Source organism: Mesoplodon mirus (assembly GCF_964341445.2).
Source record: "Mesoplodon mirus genome assembly, chromosome: 7".
Classification (NCBI taxonomy): domain Eukaryota; kingdom Metazoa; phylum Chordata; class Mammalia; order Artiodactyla; family Ziphiidae; genus Mesoplodon; species Mesoplodon mirus.
The window spans coordinates 119,101,976-119,122,284 of NC_138983.1; the positions used below are offsets into that span (position 1 = coordinate 119,101,976).

Genomic DNA, 20,309 nt, shown 5'->3' on the forward strand with positions numbered 1-20,309 from the left:
ACTGTTATGGAGATTCTGACCCTCTAAAAGAATAATTTATCCAAGGTCTCAGAGCTCAAAAGTGGTAGACCTTGGATTTGAACATCGTTATTTCTGACCTCAAAGCTCATGCTTTTCCCACCACAACCTATTAACCGTGATAAAGTGTATTTTAAAATTCATCTTCCTGGTTTTTAAAAATTCTTTAAAAAAATCTCAGTTCACCAGTTTCCTGTTCAGGCTCATGGATTTCAGGTGCTCAACGAGCATCTATTTGCCATTCAAAGCCTAGGATCATTACCTGCCTTCTTCGGTATCCTCGTTTATTTATTACCGTGATCATTTATAACTTTATAGTCATAGTTATTCTCCTGGGTGTCTGCCTATTGGCTTTCTGAAATTTCCCACTGTCCTTGTTGACAATGGCTATAATTCCCTTTTATCATAGTTTTTGAACTCCAAGATGACAACCTCCCATTTTTTTTTTCTTAATGGTCAGGAGGAGGAGGGAAACGCAGGACAAAAGAAAGTGGTTTAGTTAACTGGGGATTGTTTTACTGTATCTTTCCGTCAGACGTTCAGCTATCTTAAATTTTATTGCTCCTGCTTGGCAACTCCAGACGCTAACAAAGCAGCAAGATCAATACAAAACCTGGTCAGTAGGTAGAACAACAGGGCGCGTAGCCCCGCCTCTATAACCACGCCCGGGAGGCGGGGCCGTTCTCGCGGCCCTCGTGATTTATAAGTCATCCGGAAGGCACGGCGCCCCTTGGTGGTGCACTGAGTAGGCCCTCGCCGGGACCTCGGGCGTCAGGCAGGCGCAGCGTCAGCCCGCCCCCAGTGTTGGAGCCTCCCTCTCGTGGCCGCTGCCGTGCGGCCTGCGTCGCCTCCCGTAGTTATCCGACCGGCTATGGCCGCTCGTCTCCTGCGTGTTGCCTCCGCCGCCCTCGGCGACACTGCCGGCCGGTGGCTGCTCCTCGCCGGACCCCGCGCGGGAGCCGGCGGCCTCCGGGGGAGCCGGGGGCAGGGCGGGAGCGCCAGGCCGGGCCTGGGCGGCGGCGCACCTGCGGCGACGCGGACGCTGAGCGTGTCGGCGCGCGCGCGGAGCAGGTGAGGCGCGGGGGGCGCGTGGGCGTTCGGTCACTGGCAGAACGGCCGCACTTCTTCCGCCCGCTTTCCGGTTCCGTCGGCTTCGCCCGGCGACGGCGTGCGGGCCACACGACCGGCCCCGCCCGCCTCTTGCTCCGCCTTCTCCGTGTCCCCGGTTGGTCGCTCGGTGTGGTCGCGGCCTCCTTTCCTTACCGCTGCCAAGTTGCCTTTCAGATCCACTGACGCCTGGCGGGGAATGGGGGCCCGGGACCCCCGATCTCCTTGTCCCAGTGCCCTCAGGAAAACCAGGCACTTTGCTGCCGCTGGTTTTCCGTGCGGTTTGGCGAGGATCTAACCTTTGTTATGCTCGAAACCGCGGTGACCTTCGTAAGATGCGCCCCGTTCGTGTCCTGGCCTGCAGTTTCTTATCGTGCCTTCCTCCTGCTAGGTCAGGACGATCTGTCTCCAAGTCCGTGTCCATTTAGGATCCACCCACTCTGTCCCCGAGCTTCCTGTTTGCTCTCTTCTGGTTGCTGTCGGGGTAAAAGCCCCTGCGTTGGACTGGCAAGGCAGGGTTTTAAACTGGGCTTTGACACTTATTGTCCAGTTTGTCTAACGTCAGTGGAGGATAACAATCGTGTCGGCCTCACAGGATTATTTGATGGACAAATGAGAGCATACAGGTAATGTAGGGAGTCTTGTGTCTGGCCCGTAGCGAGGACTCAGTAGATCCCACCTGTTAGCATCAGCTGCCTCCTAGGCACACAGCGTTGTGTTTTGTATTAAGTACCGAAAGAGGTGAGAGAAAATTTGCCCCAAATATGTTGCAGTCTTATATTCTTGGGCAGATTCGTTTCTCAAAGACAGAATCCCCTTAGATATAATAGAAAATTTCCTCATAATTTCAGAGTCTAGCACTGTGTTGGCGCCTTATTTAATGCAGGTCTCGGAACAGCTCTTTGACTCCCTGCTGTTGTGTAGCAGCAAGAAGGAGCTGCAGGGAGAAGGGGTTGGATTTGTATTCCTCTCTAGTTTCTTCTTCATGAGGTTCCTGAGAATAGGGTGGAGGAGTTACTCATCTTTTCCCCTGTAATCCCATAATATAGTGGGTGCTCAATATATTGTTGTTGCATGAACTGCCAGGGAGATAATGGGGAAGGCACGCAGGGGGTATTTGTCCCTGTTTCCGTTACACTTTTCCTGTCTTTGACCTTCATCTGCCTGGATGCCTTGTTTTCTGCATTGTATGCTTTCTTGAAAATTTGTGTATAAATTGAGACATATGTTGAACATATTTGTGTAACTAGTATTTAAAGGAACGATTGCTTTTGTAAATGGGAATTATATCCCCCAAACTTACTGTTTGAATTGGTACATCAAGTTGTCTTAAAGGGAAGCACATCTGTCTGTTCCCTTATAAACCTGCTTTCCCCCTCATTGGCACGGTTTCCATTGGTGGCCTGTGCTTCCTATCACAGACTTTGGAGCTACAACTAGGTTACAATAAGGTTTTCTGACTCTTATTATCTAAGACTTATGCTATCCAATATGGTCACTACTAACCACATGTAGTCATTTAAGTTTAAGATAATTAAAGTTAAATAAAATTAAAGAATCATTTTCCCAGTTCCACTGGCCACATTTCAAGTACTGGATAAACACATGTGGCTAGTAGCTACTATCTGGGACATCACAGCTATAGAACATCTCTGTTATTGCACAAAGTTTGGACAGAACGGTCTAGAAGCTGTAGTTCTGACTTTGAAGTTTAACATTTAGATAAGCTTTCAGTAATTGAGAGTCGAAAAACTCTTTTTACTGCAAAATACCCTGATATAGTACTTTATATTTTGTAGTGATTTAGGTTGCAAAGGGCTTTCACGTGTATTATTTCCCTTGACTCTTAAGAAAATCCTCTGAGATAAATGAGGTAGATAAACGAGAATAAAAATTTATATTAAGTAGCATGCAAAACTAGGACTAGAACTCACATAGTTTTTGTTTGTTTTTTGAGCACCATTAGAGTTGATAATTCTTTAGCCCATAGGGTCATTTGGAAGAGTTAAGGTGGCTATGGAAGTGGGGAGCCCTAGACGGGGCCCTTTTCTTGGACCAACTACCCCAGGCTACCCCACATAGTGAAAGGGTGGGCATCAACAGCTATAACTCCTCTCCCTATTAGAAGTCTGTTAAGAGCTTTACCACGGCAGCGCCTGGAGAGCTTTGTCAAAATATCTGCTGTGGTTGAGCAGAATAAATGGCGGTGCATAAAGGGTAAACAAGTGAAGAAAATAGTTGTTTGTGGTGCTGGCTAACTCACTGATGATGATAGAGGATTTAGAAGGATCCTAATTATTTCCCAGTGCATGAAATCTTATCCTTTTTGGGAACAGCTGGAAGCTTTTTGCTAGTTCTTAGAATTGGGGAAGAAAACTGTACAAAACCCACAAATACCACTTGTTAATAGTGAATGGATAAAGTTACCTGTATAAAGTGCCTGTGTATAATGCTTTAAGGAACAAAATATTTCCACAAACTTTCTCTCCTTTAATTCTCTCAGCAGCTTGGTGAAGTCACTGTTATTGCCATTTTACCCATGGTCACCTAATGAGTATACGTATGTCAGAACCAGGGCTAGAATCTATGTCTTCTGACTCTTACATCTTATATTCCATACTTTCTCAGCTGCAAAATTACTTTTTCTCTCTCTTTTCTGCTTCCTCTCCTGTTCTTTGATAAACCTGTTATTACTCTTACTCTGCAGTTTTTTTCTGGGGCTGTACACCTTTTTCAATATGTAGCAGCAGTTCAGGCTCCTTAACAACAAAAGGAACGGGGCTTTAAGTAAAAGTTATCAACCAGTGTTTGTTGAGCTCTACAGTATGTTAGGAATTTTGCATATGTTGTCAAAACTATGAGATAAATGTTACCCTGATTTTACAGAAGAGGAGTCTGATGTCAGAGTTGCAATTCCTTGGCTGTAGCTCATCTCTAGTGTGCTGCATAAGAGCAGCAGTGCCCAAACCTGCGGCCTTCAGTAGTGTGTATAAATGATTGAATTCTTTCTGCTGCACTTCTTGTACCTTAGGCTACCAGGCATTTTTTGATGTCAAGTCTCTAGGCTTCTGCAGGGCTCAGACCCATATTTCCATCAGGCTTCTGGACATTTGCATCTGTTTATTATTACATCAAACAGGTCTAAAGTTGAACTCATTTCCAATCTTCCCCAAAGCTCCTTCTCCTCCTAAGTTAACCTTAAGTTAAACTGTACTCCCTCATTGTCCGAGCTAGAAATTTCAACATTATTTCTTCCCTCTCCAAAACCTTTTAATTCTGCCTCCTGAATATTTCTCAAATCAGTGTCTCCTACGTCCTTGCTTTGTTTATGCCCTTTCAATAACCTCCAGTGTGGTCTCCCTGCCTCCAGAGTATCTTCATTCCTAGTCATTTTTCTTCGAAAAAATAGCAGTTGCCTAGTTGAAAATCACGAATGTTTGGGAATACTTGCTTTAAAGAATTTTTTGCTACGAAAAGAAGTCGGAGAGCACATGCCCATTTAAGGGACATTCTCTCTCTCTTTCTCTCTCTCTCACTCACACACACACACACACACACACACACACACACTTCTGATCAAAATTTTTAATTACTAGGATCCTCATTTTTCAGCATTGAGTTATTAAGGACGAATTATCTGATAAGGCCTCAGCTGCCTTGTTTGGGAAATGAGATGATGGACTTGGTAATTTGCAAGATATTTATAGCTCTGAAATTATGTAATTCTAGGTTTTATTTACACTAAACGTTTTCTTTGATGGACTATTACCATCTATTGGCAGTAGTGAAAATTAAAACTAATTCGTTTAATCTGAAGTACATCTTTTCAAATTGTGAGGTAAAAATTTAAATGACCAGTAGCGGAGGATAAGTATCTAGTTGATAATGTGATTTCTTTTTTTTTGTTTTTTTGCTCTACGCGGGCCTCTCACTGTTGTGGCCTCTCCCGTTGCGGAGCACAGGCTCCGGACGCGCAGGCTCAGCGGCCATGGCTCACGGGCCCAGCTGCTCCGCGGCATGTGGGATCTTCCCGGACCGGGGCACGAACCTGTGTCCCCTGCATCGGCAGGCGGACTCGCAACCACTGCGCCACCAGGGAAGCCCAATAATAATATGATTTCTTTTCCCAAAGTTTGGACTGATGTTTGTGAGAAGGGTAAGAAATTTAAGTTAGTTAGCTAACTGATAACTAGCTGATAGATCCTATAGTAATGAAACATGTAAGGAGGTATTATATTTATTTTCCCACATATTCAAGCAAAGAAAACCTTTTTTCTAGTCCCTTTGTGTTTCGAGTACACTATATGGACCAAAATGAGATGTTCAAATACTCAGAAAACTATCAAACTGCTGGCTCTCAGTGACTGTACTTATCAGACACTTGCATAACAATTGCCTTATCAATAGCAGAATGATTTGTTTTTAAAGCTCTCCACAACTGTCAGCTAGTCTTTTAGGGACACATTCATAGAGACATTGTTTTTCAGAGAGCTATCTGAGAGCAAAGCAAACTTCACGAGTGATAATGATTGCTAAGCATTTCATGTAACTGTGACCGGACAGTGACCACTGGGGAGACACATACTACAGGTGGCTTTGATAGTGACGTACTTGCTATTTAAGGTGGCAGAGCTTCCCTCCTGGTAGGTGGGTAGATAGATAATGCCTGTGATTTGTGGTGTCTCCTTCCCAAATAAACTTGGGAAAGAAAAGAAAATACTGTAAAGGAGGATATTTGCACGCACACAGACACACACACAACCTATTTTTTTGGCGTTACAGGTTCTTAGAACAATTTTTTTTAAGTATTTTTTGAAATTACTAAAAATAATAAAGGACTGCTTCCTTTTCCAGCTCAGAAGATAAAATAACAGTCCACTTTATAAACCGTGACGGTGAAACATTAACAAGCAAAGGAAAAGTTGGTGACACTCTACTAGATGTTGTGGTTGAAAATAATCTTGATATTGATGGTTTTGGTGAGTATGGAACATTCTTTAAAATTTATAAGTGAAACTATTGAATAGGTTTCAGCTTTGTTTTTTCGAAGAATTTTAACTAGAGTATGCTAAGTGAAATATTAAAATTCAGGATGTATTAGTATTATATTCTCACCTATAAAGAATAAGTGACACCGTGTTTCTCTTCTTTGAACATTTAATTAGCTATATGCCCCAAAGTCTGTTGCTTCATTACCTTATTGATTATGTGTGCAATGCAAAGCTGGGAGTAGGAAGTGGAATTGAAAGATACCAGGTTGAGATAATAAATGTCATATCCCGTGGGTAGTTAAATCATTTTAAGTTAGTCTTTTTTTAAGCTTTTTATTTTGAAATAATCTTAGACTTATAGAAAAGTTGCAAAAATAGTACAGAGTTTCTGTATAATCTTCACTCAGCTTCCCCTACTGTTAACAATTTATATAACCATAATACCATAATCAAAACACAGAAATTAACATTGGTTCAATAACTAAAAAGCTACAGATTTATAGAATTTTGCTAGCTTTTCCACTGATGTCTCTGTTTTGGGATTCAATCCAGGATCCCACATTGCATTTAGTTATCGTATCTCCTTAGTCTCCTTCAGTCTGACATTTCCTCAGTCTTATTTTTCATGACCTTGATACTTTTGAAAAGTACTGGTAAGTATTTTGTAAAATGTTCCTCAATTTGGGTTTGATGGGTGTTTTCTTTTTCTTTTAATTTAAATTTTTTAAAATTATTTTATTTATTTATTTATGTATGTCTGTGCCATGTGGCTTATGGGATCTTAGTTCCCGACAGGGATTGAACCTGGGCCTTTGGCAGTGAAAGCATCGAGTCCTAACCACTGGACTGCCAGGGAATTCCCAGACTGGTGTTTTCTTAATTACATTGAACTTATGCATTCTTTTTATTTTAAGTGAGTTTTATTTTACTTACTACTTTCATATTTTATTTTATTTTTTTTTTGAGATATAATTGACATGTTAGTTCCAGGTATACAACATAATGGTTTGATATTTGTATACACTGAGAAGTGATCACCTGAACAGTAAGTCTAGTTAGCATTCATCACCATACGTAGTCTTGAACGTCAACTCACCTTCCTAGAAAGAGTAATTAGTCTACCTCTTACTAGAGAAGGAAGTGTTTTGTTTAGAAAGTTTTCATTTCTAGGCTTTTGACCATATTCCTTAACCACTCACACAAAGCCCATGTCCTGGAAGCTGCCATCTTAGAGCTCAGGGATACCCTGTATATCACTTGTCAGTTTTGCTCGAGCATCCTCGCTATCTAGAACGGTGGTTTTTTAAGAGGGTTCCATCAGTGTCACTTGGGAAATGCACATTCTCAGGCCCCACTCCAGATCTACTGATTCAGAAAGTCTGGGGTGTGGCCCAGAAATGTGTGTTTTAACAAGCCCTCCATGTGATTTAGTTGCATGTTAAAGTTTGAGAACCATTGGTCTGCAGTCGGGTCCAAGGAGCATATCTGATTATTCTTCTTTCAAGGCACTGTTCACATTGCACTTTTAAGAACACTGTTCAGATCAGAATTATTTCTCCTCCTCCATTTTCCCATGATATATTAAATATACTTCTCTATGTTAATGTTCATCTCAGTTTTCCTTTTTAGAGGGAATATCCCTTTCCTTTATTAGAGTTTGTGCTTTTGGAAGACTGTTATCACTCAGGTAACCAGAGTTGGCAGTCAATAATATTTGCTGAATTTCTGAATCTAATGTCAGTTTCAGGGATAACTGTAACAACTACCATTTGAGTGCATACTACATCCCAGCATATGTTATCTATTATTGTAACAACTCTAAGAGGTAGATTTTTTTTTAACTTCCACTTTATAGATGAAGAAACTAAAGTTCAGAGAAATTAATGTTCCCTGGGTCATACAGGTAGCAAGTGAGAAGGCTAAGGTTCAAACCTAAGTCTCTCTAACTCCTAAACCTCTGCTTTTTCCTTTATGCCTTTTTCTCTAAGAAGCATCTTTCCTTTGTGAATACTTGTTACAGAAATTAGGTGATGAAATAGTTGATGTAATTCTAGTTTTAAGGAATTTTTTACTCTAATTCAGTGGTTCTTGGCTAGGACTGAGTTTCAGAATTCTGCAGAACTTTAAAAAATGTTACATCCTTGATGGTAAGGGAGAAAGGGAAGTTGTGCAGGTATCCTTTTAAAAAGCTCCACATGGTTCAGATCCATACCATGGTTAAGAGCAACTAATTTATGGAAAAAAACCCATTGATAATTTATATATATATTCTATAAAATTTATATATAATTGATCTCCCTCATGAGTTCATGTTCATCAACACTTTTTTTTTTTTTTTAAAGAAGATGTTGGGGGTAGGAGTTTATTAATTTATTTATTTTTGCTGTGTTGGGTCTTCGTTTCTGTGCGAGGGCTTTCTCTAGCTGTGGCAAGCGGGGGCCACTCTTCATCGCAGTGCGCGGGCCTCTCACTATCGCGGCCTCTCGTTGCGGAGCACAGGCTCCATACACGCAGGCTCAGTAGTTGTGGCTCACGGGCCTAGCTGCTCCGCGGCATGTGGGATCCTCCCAGCCCAGGGCTCGAACCCGTGTCCCCTGCATTAGCAGGCAGATTCTCAACCACTGCGCCACCAGGGAAGCCCTTCATCAACACTTTTGACTAAGCTGAGTTTCTCTGAATTATTCTCTCACAAATGAAAAGTAGTACATTGCACAGTAATTGAGAATAGACTCTGGAATCAGACAAATTGTGGTTCATAAACCAACATTGTCACTTACTAGCCATGAGACCTGGAGCAAGCTACTTTATGTTGGTATGCCTCAGTTTCCTCTTCTGTAAGATAGGATTGTAATAGTTCTAACCTCATAGGGTCGTTAAAGATTAAATAGGGTATTGGAAGTGAAGTGCTTAGCATAGTGGCTACGTTGGTAAGAACAGTAGGATTTGTGGCATTTTAACTTGCCCTATTCGCCTTCTCCTTTCCCCAGTTCAACAGTAGCTTTAAAAACCAGCAGCCTTGTGGCCACTGGAGGGGCAAACTGGTTTGAGTTCCTCAGAAGATCCCATCTCCAGAACGTTGTCACTTGTCTTGCAGCTTCTCAGAAAAGCTCCGTTCCAGGGAGTTGTTATTTGACCTGCCTCAGAGATTGCTCTGTGGGGAGTCTCTGTCCCTAGGACTTCCGTCTAAAATAATTACCTGCAGTTGTTGAACACTGTGCTGCCTGAGGCTGTGATGCCACTTGGAGCAAAGAGCCTGGCCAAAAATCTAAAAGGAAGATCTGGGGAGCGAGATGTCTGTAGTGGGCTTTGAAATGCTTCAGGGATCTAGAAGGCCACGCACAAATGCAGGACTGTGTTTGTGCCCAGGAAAGACCCGACAGGGCCCCAGTCTCTCATCTCTGGCTGACTTTGAGGTCCCATGCAGGTGAAGGCCAAGACAGACATGTAGACTGCTTGAACACTAAAGGTGCGCCTAATCACGCACAGAGCTCCTCAGCAAAGGGTAGAAGCCATATTGGTTCAGAAAACTGAAGGAAACCTCCATCCAGTCATGTAGCTGACCACTAAGCTCACTGAGTGGAGACATTGGTGGCCACATGCTACAGGGAATACAGACCTCAGAGTTAGTCTGGGAAAGTCACTGGAGAAACAAATAGCAACAACAAAAACCAAAAAGCCAGCCACAACAACAAACCCAGGGGAGACAGTGGTGATCTGACTTCCAGAGTTACCATATTATATTACTTAGCATGTCCACTTGGCAATAAAAAAATTCAAGACACCCAAAGAAACAGGAAAGTATGGTCCATACTCAGACAAAAAAAAAAACAAAACAACAGGGCCTCCCTGGTGGCGCAGTGGTTGAGAGTCCGCCTGCCGATGTAGGGGATACGGGTTCGTGCCCCGGTCTGGGAGGATCCCATATGCCGCGGAGCGGCTGGGCCCGTGAGCCATGGCCGCTGAGCCTGTGCGTCTGGAGCCTGTGCTCCGCAACGGGAGAGGCCACAACAGTGAGAGGCCCGCGTACAGCAAAAAAAAAAAAAAAAAAAAAAAAAACAACAACAAAAAAACAGTCAATAGAGACTGTCCCCAAGGAGACCCAGGTATTAGACTTACTAGACAAAGATGTTAAATCAGCTGTTATAAAAGTTCAGAGAGCTTAAGGAAAGTATGGAGATATTCTTGGGCCTTTGCACATCTGTGTGTGTGGACCCTGTTTCCACTCTGTATAAGGGTATGTAAAAGAAATAGTGAACTTTGTTCCTGCCCTTGAGAAAGCTGATCTCTTGTGCTCTGGGAAGGCTAATGTGGAGGCTGTGAACCAGTAAATCTCTTTCTATAAATTTCTCCACAGATTCCATCTCAGCTTTAGGAAAGGACATGTATACTAGGCTGTTTACTGCAAAGATGTTTGTAACAGCGAAAGATTTGAAAGAAGCAAATGCCCATCAATAGAGGACTGATATATATAGTCCTACAAGGGGATACTATATGGCTGTGTTTAAAAAAGAAAAAAAATCTCTGAAAGGAGTCTTAAAAACAAATATCAGTGATTACCTGTTGATAGGAGGGAGGCAGAGGGGAGACTTTAAGTGCCATGGTGTATTTAATCCATCTCTTTCTTTGGACATTTAGGTGGCTTCCAGTTTTCAACTATTGTAAATAACCTTAAGGTGAACGTCCCCAGAAATACCTTTCTGTGTTTATGTTCTATGATTTTCTTGCATTGAATTCCTGGGGATGGAATTACTTAGTAAACTTTGTTTTATAAATTGTTTGCTCAAACTGTTTGCCATTTTTCAGATGAGGTATTGCTCATTTTCAGCCATTAGGAAAGGCTCTTTAAATGTGCCAAAAAAAAAAAAAGAAAATTAATTTTAAACATTTATTTGAAAGGCTTTTAACTTCTATTTTACATGAAGCTACGTTCAGTAGCTACATAAAGTATTTTACATTACTTTATTTATAGTAGATAATTTTCATAAGTTGCTTTCCATTGCTTTGAAATAAAAGTGTAAGTACTTTGACCTTAATACTTGAAAGTATCTTTAAAATTTTTTTTTTTTTTAGATGTTGGGGGTAGGAGTTTATTAATTACTTAATTTATTTTTGCTGTGTTGGGTCTTCGTTTCTGTGCGAGGGCTTCCTCTAGTTGTGGCAAGCGGGGGCCACTCTTCATCACGGTGCATGGGTGTCTCACTATTTTAGCCTCTCTTGCTGCGGAGCACAGGCTCCAGACGTGCAGGCTCAGTAGTTGTGGCTCACGGGCCTAGTTGTTCCACAGCATGTGGGATCCTCTCAGACCAGGGCTCGAACCCGTGTTCCCTGCATTAGCAGGCAGATTCTCAACGACTGCGCCACCAGAGAAGCCCTAAAATTTTTAAAAAGTATTTTTCTTTAATTTTTAAAAGGTATATATTGTAGTACACTGTTTTTCAAACTGCAGGTTGCAACCATTTGTGGGTCATATAATCAACTTAATAGCTTTCAACTAGAATTTAAAGTAATTAAAAAGAACATGTAAAAACACACTGTCTTTTGTATTATTCCATGAAATGCTTGTTTAGTTATTTTACAAAGTATATGTATACTAGGTTGTGATGTAAAATAGAACTCAAAATTAAAACATTCTTTTTGGAAGCCATTGGTTAGAATGATTGAGAATGGAGTCTTCCTGCCTGGATATGTTCCCCAGCTCTGTCACTTTGCCAGCTTTGTGATCTTGGGTTAGGTCTCTAACCCCTTCATACCTTGTCTCCTTAAGGGTAAAATGGGAATAATGTTAGTATCTACCTCGTAAGGTTGCTGTAAAGATCCAGTGAGTTTATCTAAGCAAGGCTAAATAGATGTTAGCTATTTTTGTTAACGTAGTTATTACTACAGGCTCATTGTTCATTATAACAAATTTAAGAAGTACATTAAAAAAATCAGAACTTCCTATAGTTTTTATTTTTCTTTTGGGGGGAGAGAGTTTTTTTCTTGAATTTTTGAATTTTATTTTATTTATCTTTTTATACAGCAGATTCTTATTAGTTATCCATTTTATACATAATAGTGTATATATGTCAATCCCAGTCTCCCAATTCATCACACCACCACACCCAACCCCCGCCACTTTCCCCCTTTGGTGTTCATACGTTTGTTCTCTACATCTGTGTCTCAATTTCTGCCCTGCAAACCGGTTCATCTGTACCATTTTTCTGGGTTACACATACATGCGTTAATATACGATATTTTTCTCTTTTTGACTTCACTCTGTATGACAGTCTCTAGATTCATCCACGTCTCTACAAATGACCCAATTTCCTTCCTTTTTATGGCTGAGTAATATTCCATTGTATATATGTAACACATCTTTTTTATCCATTCGTCTCTCGATAGGCATTTAGGTTGCTTCCATGACCTGGCTATTGTAAATAGTGCTGCAGTGAACATTGGGGTGCATGTGTCTTTTTGAATTATGGTTTTCTCTGTGTATATGCCCAGTAGTGGGATTGCTGGGTCATATGGTAATTCTATTTTTAGTTTTTTAAGGGACCTCCATACTATTCTCCATAGTGGCTGTATCAATTTACATTCCCACCAACAGTGCAAGAGGGTTACCTTTCTCCACACCCTCTCCAGCATTTGTTGTTTGTAGATTTTCTGATGATGCCCATTCTAACTGGTGTGAGGTGATACCTCATTGTAGTTTTGATTTGCATTTCTCTAATAATTAGTGATGTTGAGCAGCTTATTCATGTGCTTCTTGGCCATCTGTATGTCTTCTTTGGAGAAATGTCTGTTTAGGTCTTCTGCCCATTTTTTGATTGGGTTGTTTGTTTTTTTAATGTTGAGCTGCCTGAGCTGTTTATATATTTTGGAGATTAATCCTTTGTCCATTGAAACGTTTGCAAATATTTTCTCTCATTCTGAGGGTTATCTTTTCATCTTGTTTGTAGTTTCCTTTGCTTTGCAAAACTTTTAAGTTTCATTAGGTCCCATTTGTTTATTTTTGTTTTAATTTCCATTACTCTAGGAGGTGGATCAAAAAAGATCTTGCTGTGATTTATGTCAAAGAGAGTTCTTCCTATGTTTTCCTCTAAGAGTTTTATAGTGTCCCGTGTTACATTTAGGTCTCTAATCCATTTTGAGTTTATTTTTGTGTATGGTGTTAGGGAGTGTTGTAATTTCATTCTTTTACATGTAACTGGACAGTTTTCCCAGCACCACTTTTTTTTTTTTTTTTTTTTTTTGCGATACATGGGCCTCTCACTGTTGTGGCCTCTCCCATTGTGGAGCACAGGCTCTGGTCACACAGGCTCAGCGGCCATGGCTCACGGGCCCAGCCACTCCGCGGCATGTGGGATCTTCCCGGACCGGGGCACGAACCCGTGTCCCCTGCATCGGCAGGCGGACTCTCAACCACTGCGCCACCAGGGAAGCCCCCAGCACCACTTATTGAAGAGACTGTCTTTTCTCCATTGTATATCCTTGCCTCCTTTGTCATACATTAGTTGACCATAGGTGCGTGGGTTTATCTCTGGGCTTTCTATCCTGTTCCTTTGATCTATATTTCTGTTTTTGTGCCAGTACCATATTGTCTTGATTACTGAAGCTTTGTAGTATAGTCTGAAGTCAGGGAGTCTGATTCCTCCAGCTCCGTTTTTTTCCCTCAAGACTGCTTTGGCTGCTTGGGTCTTTTGTCTCTCCATACAGATTTTAAGGGTTTTTGTTCTACTTCTGTAAAAAATGCCATTGGTAATTTGATAGGGATTGCATTGAATCTGTAGATTGCTTTGGGTAGTAGAGTCATTTTCACAGTATTGATTCTTCCAAGCCAAGAACATGGTATATCTCTCCATCTGTTTGGTATCATCTTTAATTTCTTTCATCAGTGTCTTATAGTTTTCTGCATACAGGTCTTTTGTCTCCCTAGGTAGGTTTATTCCTAGGTATTTTATTCTTTTTGTTGCAATGGTAAATGGGAGTGTCTCCTTAATTTCTCTTTCAGATTTTTCATCATTAGTGTATAGAAATGCAAGAGATTTCTGTGCATTAATTTTGTATCCTTCAACTTTACCAAATTCATTGATTAGCTCTAGTAGTTTTCTGGTGGCATCTTTAGGATTCTCTATGTATAGTATCATGTCATCTGCAAACAGTGACAGTTTTACTTCTTCTTTTCCAATTTGTATTCCTTTTATTTCTTTTTCTTCTCTGATTGCCATGGCTAGGACTTCCAAAACTGTGTTGAATAATAGTGGTGAGAGTGGATATCCTTGTCTTGTTCCTGATCTTAGAGGAGATGCTTTCAGTTTTTCACCACTGAGAATGATGTTTGCTGTGGGTTTGTCATATATGGCCTTTATTATTTTGAGGTAGGTTCCCTCTATGCCCACATTCTGGAGAGTTTTTATCATAAATGGGTGTTGAATTTTCTCTAAAGCTTTTTCTGCATCTATTGAGATGATCATACGGTTTTTCTTCTTCAGTTTGTTAGTGTGTATCACATTGATTGATTTGCGTCTACTGAAGAATCCTTTCATTCCTGGGATAAATCCCACTTGATCATGGTGTATGATCCTTTTAATATGTTGTTGGATTCAGTTTGCTACTATTTTGAGGATTTTTGCATCTATATTCATCAGTGATATTGGTCTGTAATTTTCTTTTTTTGTAGTATCTTTGCCTGGTTTTGGTATCAGGGGGATGGTGGCCTCATAGGATGAGTTTGGGAGTGTTCCTTCCTCTGCAGTTTTTTGGAAGAGTTTAGAAGGATGGGTGTTAGCTCTTCTCTAAATGTTCGATAGAATTCACCTGTGAAGCCATCTGGCCCTGGGCTTTTGTTTGTTGGAAGATTTTTAATCACAGTTTCTATTTCATTCCTTGTGATTGGTCTGTTCATATTTTCTATTTCTTCCTGGTTCAGTCATGGAAGGATATACCTTTCTAATAAGAATTTGTCCGTTTTATTGGCATAGAGTTGCTTGTAGTAGTCTCTTAGGATGCTTTGTATTTCTGCGGTGTCTGTTGTAACTTCTCCTTTTTCATTTCTAATTTTATTGATTTGAATCCTCTCCCTCTTTTTTTGATGAGTCTGGCTAATGGTTTATCAAATTTTGTTTATCTTCTCAAAGAATCAGCATTTAGTTTTATTGATCTTTGCTATTGTTTTCTTTGTTTCTATTTCATTTATTTCTGCTCTGATCTTTATGATTTCTTCTGCTAACTTTGGGTTTTGTTTGTTCTTCTTTCTCTAGTTCCTTTAGGTGTAAGGTTAGATTGTTTATTTGAGATTTTTCTTGTTTCTTGAGGTAGGCTTCTATTGCTATAAACTTCCCTCTTAGAACTGCTTTTGCTGCATCCCATAAGTTTTGGATTGTCATGTTTTCATTGTCATTTGTCTCTAGGTGTTTTTTTCATTTCCTCTTTGATTTCTTCAGTGATCTCTCGGTTATGTAGTAACGTATTTTTTAGCTTCCATGTGTTTGTGTTTTTTACATTTTTTTCCCTTTAATTCATTTCTAATCTCATAGCGTTGTGGTCCTAAAAGGTGCTTGTTATGATTTCAATTTCCTTAAATTTACTGAGGCTTGATTTGTGACCCAAGATGTGATCTATCCTGGAGAATGTTTCGTGCGCACTTGAGAAGAAAGTGTAATCTGCTGTTTTTGGATGGAACGTACTATAAATATCAATTAAATCTCTCTGGTCTATTGTATCATTTAAAGCTTGTGTTTCCTTATTAATTTTCTGTTTGGATGATTTGTCCTTTGGTGTAAGTGAGGTGTTAAAGTCCCCCACTATTATTGCATTACTGTCAATTTCCTCTTTTATAGCTGTTAGCAGTTGCCTTATGTATTGAGGTGCTCCTATGTTGGGTGCATATATATTTATAATTGTTATAGCTTCTTCTTGGATTGATCCCTTGATCAAGGAAGTGTCCTTCCTTGTCTCTTGTAACGTTCTTTATTTTAAAGTCTATTTTATGTGATATGAGTATTGCTACTCCAGCTTTCTTTTGATTTCCATTTGCATGGAATATCTTTTTCCATCCCCTCACTTTCAGTCTGTATGTGTCCCTAAGTCTGAAGTGGGTCTCTTGTAGACAGCATATATATGGGTTTTGTTTTTGTATCCATTCAATGAGCCTGTGTCTTTTGGTTGGAGCATTTAATCAATTCACGTTTAAGGTAGTTAGTGATATGTATGTTCTTATTACCATTTTCGTAATTGTTTTGGGTTTGTTTTTGTAGGTCCTTTTCTTCTCTTGTGTTTCCCACTTAGAGAAGTTCCCTTAGCATATGTTGTAGAGCTGGTTTCGTGGTGCCGAATTCTCTTAGCTTTTGCTTGTCTGTAAAGCTTTTGATTTCTCCATCAAATCTGAATGAGATCCTTACCAGGTAGATTAATTTCAGTAGTAGGTTCTTCCCTTTCATCACTTTAGGTATATCATGCCACTCCCTTCTGGCTTGTAGAGTTTCTGCTGAGAAAGCAGCTGTTAACCTCATGGGAGTTCCCTTGTGTGTTATTTGTCATTTTCCCTTGCTGCTTTCAATAATTTTTCTTTGTCTTTAATTTTTGCCAGTTTGATTACTGTGTGTCTCAGCATGTTTCTCCTTGCATTTATCCTGTATGGGAGTCTCTGTGCTTTCTAGATCTGGATGCCTATTTCCTTTCCCATGTTAGGGAAGTTTTTGACTATAATCTCTTCAAATATTTTCTGGGGTCCTTTCTCTCTCTTCTCCTTCTGGACCCCTATAATGCAAATGTTGTTGCGTTTAATGTTGTCCCAGAGGTCTCTTAGGCTGTCTTCATTTCTTTTCATTCTTTTTTCTTTATTCTGTTCTGCAGCAGTGAATTCCACCATTCTGTCTTCCAGGTCACTTATCTGTTCTTCTGCCTCAGTTATTCTGCTATTGATTCCTTGTAGTGTAGTTATTATTATTATTATTTTTTTTGAGGTTTGCGGGCCTCTCACTGTTGTGGCCTCTCCCATTGCGGAGCACAGGCTCCGGATGCGCAGACTCCGTGGCCGTGGCTCACGGGCCCAGCCGCTCCGCGGCATGTGGGATCTTCCCAGACTGGGGCACGTACCCGTGTCCCCTGCATCGGCAGGCAGACTCTCAACCACTGCACCACCAGGGAACCCCCAAGTGTAGTTGTCATTTCAGTTATTGTATTGTTCATCTCTGTTTGTTTGTTCTTTAATTCTTCTAGGTCTTTGTTTAACATTTCTTGCATCTTCTCGATCTTTGCCTCCATTCTTTTTCCGAGTTCCTGGATCATCTTCACTATCATTATTCTGAATTCTTTTTCTGGAAGGTTGCCTATCTCCACTTCATTTAGTTGTTTTTCTGGGGTTTTATCTTGTTCCTTCATCTGGTACATAGCCCTCTGCCTTTTCATGTTGTCTGTCTTTCTGTGAATGTGGTTTTTGTTCCACAGGCTGCAGGACTGTAGTTCTCCTTGCTTCTCCCTATAGTCTTATCACACAGAGATAACCACTAACAGAATCTTTTTCCCCTGATGCCCCAGAAATACAGAAAATTTAATGCCAATACAGTCTTCAGTAGTTTGATATAAATTCTGCACTCATTTATACACTTAGAAGAGAAACTGTAAAGATCAAGGATCCTAATGTGTCCAGAAATTTTGGCATGTAAATACACATTTGAGATAAGCTAAACTAGGTTCACAAAAGATAGAGTTAAGACTCAGCCACTTTCTAGAACAAAGATGACAGAAATGCAATCAAGAAGTCTGAAATATTATGTTTATAAAGGAGAGGTTGCGATAACAACATTATAGGGGCAACTGTTTAATTCATTTCTAAAGTTGAATACAGGACACCCTTTACATATTGACTTTGTTATAGTCGTGCTCATAGGTGAACACCATATGCAGATGAGGGTGGCCAAGTACAGAGTGTCTGTACAGTTTCTCCCTGGATGATTTTATCCCTTCTGTGACCTTAAATCCCATCCAGATGCTCATAGACTCTTTTTTTTTTGTATAAAATTTACTTTATTTATTTAATATCTTTATTGGCATATAATTGCTTTATAATGGTGTGTTAGTTTCTGCTTTATAACAAAGTTAATCAGTTATACATATATCCCCATATCTCTTCCCTCTATCTCCCTCCCTCCCACCCTCCCTATCCCACCCCTCTAGGTGGTCACAAAGCACCGAGCTGATCTCCCTGTGCTATGTGGCTGCTTCCCACTAGCTATCTATTTTACGTTTGGTAGTGTATATATGTCCATGCCACTCTCTCACTTTGTCCCAGCTTACCCCTCCCCCTGCCCATATCCTCAAGTCCATTCGATAGTAGGTCTGCATCTTTATTCCCATCTTGCCCCTAGGTTCTTCATGACCATTTTTTTTTAAGATTCCATATATATGTGTTAGCATACGGTATTTGTTTTTCTCTTTCTGACTTCACTCTGTATGACAGTCTCTAGGTCCATCCACCTCACTACACATACTTCAGTTTCGTTCCTTTTTATGGCTGAGTAATATTCCATTGTATATATGTGCCACATCTTCTTTATTCATTCATCTGTTGATGGACACTTAGGTTGCTTCCATGTCCTGGCTATTGTAAATAGAGCTGCAATGAACATTTTGGTACATGCCTCTTTTTGAATTATGGTTTTCTCAGGGTATATGCCCAGCAGTGGGATTGCTTGGTTGTTTGGTAGTTCTATTTTTAATTTTTTGAGGAACGTCCATACTGTTCTCCATAGTGGCTGTTCCATAGTGGCTGTATCATTTTACATTCCTGCCAGCAGTGCAAGAAGGTTCCCTTTTCTCCACATCCAGTCAGAATGATGGCCATTCTGACTGGTGTGCACATGCTCATAGACTCTTAAGTTTACATTGTTAGCTCACACCATTCCTGTGAGCCCTGGACTTATAGATTCAACTTCCTACTTTATGTCTTTTCTTGGAAATTACACAGGCATTTGAACAAGTCAACATATTTAAACAGATTTTGATTCTTTTCCCCCACACTGAAACTTATCTTTCTGAGAATCTTTTCTGCCAGTAGCGAGCATCACTCAGGTGCTCCAGCCTGAAACTGGAGAGCGTCTTTTATTCTTCCTTCTTCCCTATCCTCTACCTTCAGTCCATCAGCAGCTCCTGTCAGATGTGCTCCATGTATGTCTCCAGGGTGTGCTGTGTTCACCATCCCTGCAGTCACTACTTGGGGCTTGCTAGTTACTATGTTCCAGGAGTTGCACTACTCTGCTTCTGCTCTTGAGCCCAGCAGCTAGGGTGATTCATCGTAATGCACATCAGAGAGGTTTCTTGATTTAAATCCATGAATAACTTTTCATTTAGGATAAAATCCACATTCCTTACCCTAGCCTAAATGGTTCTGCATTAACTGGCCCCATCTGCCTTTCTTCCTCTCCCCCATTTCTCATTGTTCTTTCTCTCACTTTGGCCACACTGGCCTTTTATCAAGAGCTGAACTCACCCAGAATTTCTAGCTTGGAGAATTTGTACACGCTTTGCATTTTTTTCTACCTGGGACACTTCCCTCTCACTCCACCCTGAATATCCTGTATGTGTTTGCTTTTTATCCATCTGGTCTCAGTTTATCTTATATTATAATACTTCCTTAGTGGGGCTTTGCCCAACTACCCAGTCCAAAATGTTCTTTCATTACCCTGAACCTGTTATTCTCCATCACAGCATCCTGTTCAGTTTTTTCATGGCATTTATCACAACCTGTTAATTATATGTTTGTTTACTTGTGCATTTTTCTCCTAAGAGACTATGATGAAGGATAAAATCATCCTTGTTTTCTTTATATATGAAGTGAAGTATTGAATGGACAAGTGAGTAAAAAGGGACAATTGTAAATTTTGGAAGCAATAAATTTATGAACATTCCTATCCAGCTTTTAAATTAATGTGGTTTTTTGGATCTTTAAGTTTTCAGAGTGTATTATAGTATTCTGTCACTAGGGGGCAGTTACACCTCTCTGATCAAATTTACCTAGTTTATTATCTCAGACTTTGTTTTTTTCTTAAATATTATGTATTTCCTTCATGTGTCTGGAGGGAAATTATTCAAATTGGGTGACCCTGATAATGATCATATAAATATCTATTTATTTTTATCATGTTTATTGACTCCTTATTAACATACTATATTTCTAGCTCTGGTGGATCAAGGTTTACTCTAGAAAATTAG

The 20,309-nt window shown here is 40.3% G+C and overlaps 1 protein-coding gene across 2 annotated transcripts in view; it reads left to right on the forward strand.

The window, feature by feature from the left end:
• The first annotated feature begins 705 nt into the window (after positions 1–705).
• The window catches only part of FDX1 (ferredoxin 1), a 35,882-nt gene continuing 16,278 nt past the window's right edge, over positions 706–20,309 (forward strand). Inside the window, exons 1-2 of one of the 2 annotated variants that reach the window (XM_082628970.1) lie at positions 706–1,089; positions 5,980–6,104. In XM_082628970.1, the coding sequence (XP_082485096.1) occupies positions 890–1,089; positions 5,980–6,104 (325 nt within the window). In that variant the 5' untranslated portion in view covers positions 706–889. Of the gene's footprint in view, positions 1,090–1,181; positions 1,752–5,979; positions 6,105–20,309 lie in introns of those variants that run through there. The other variant, XM_082628969.1, reaches the window with a different exon arrangement.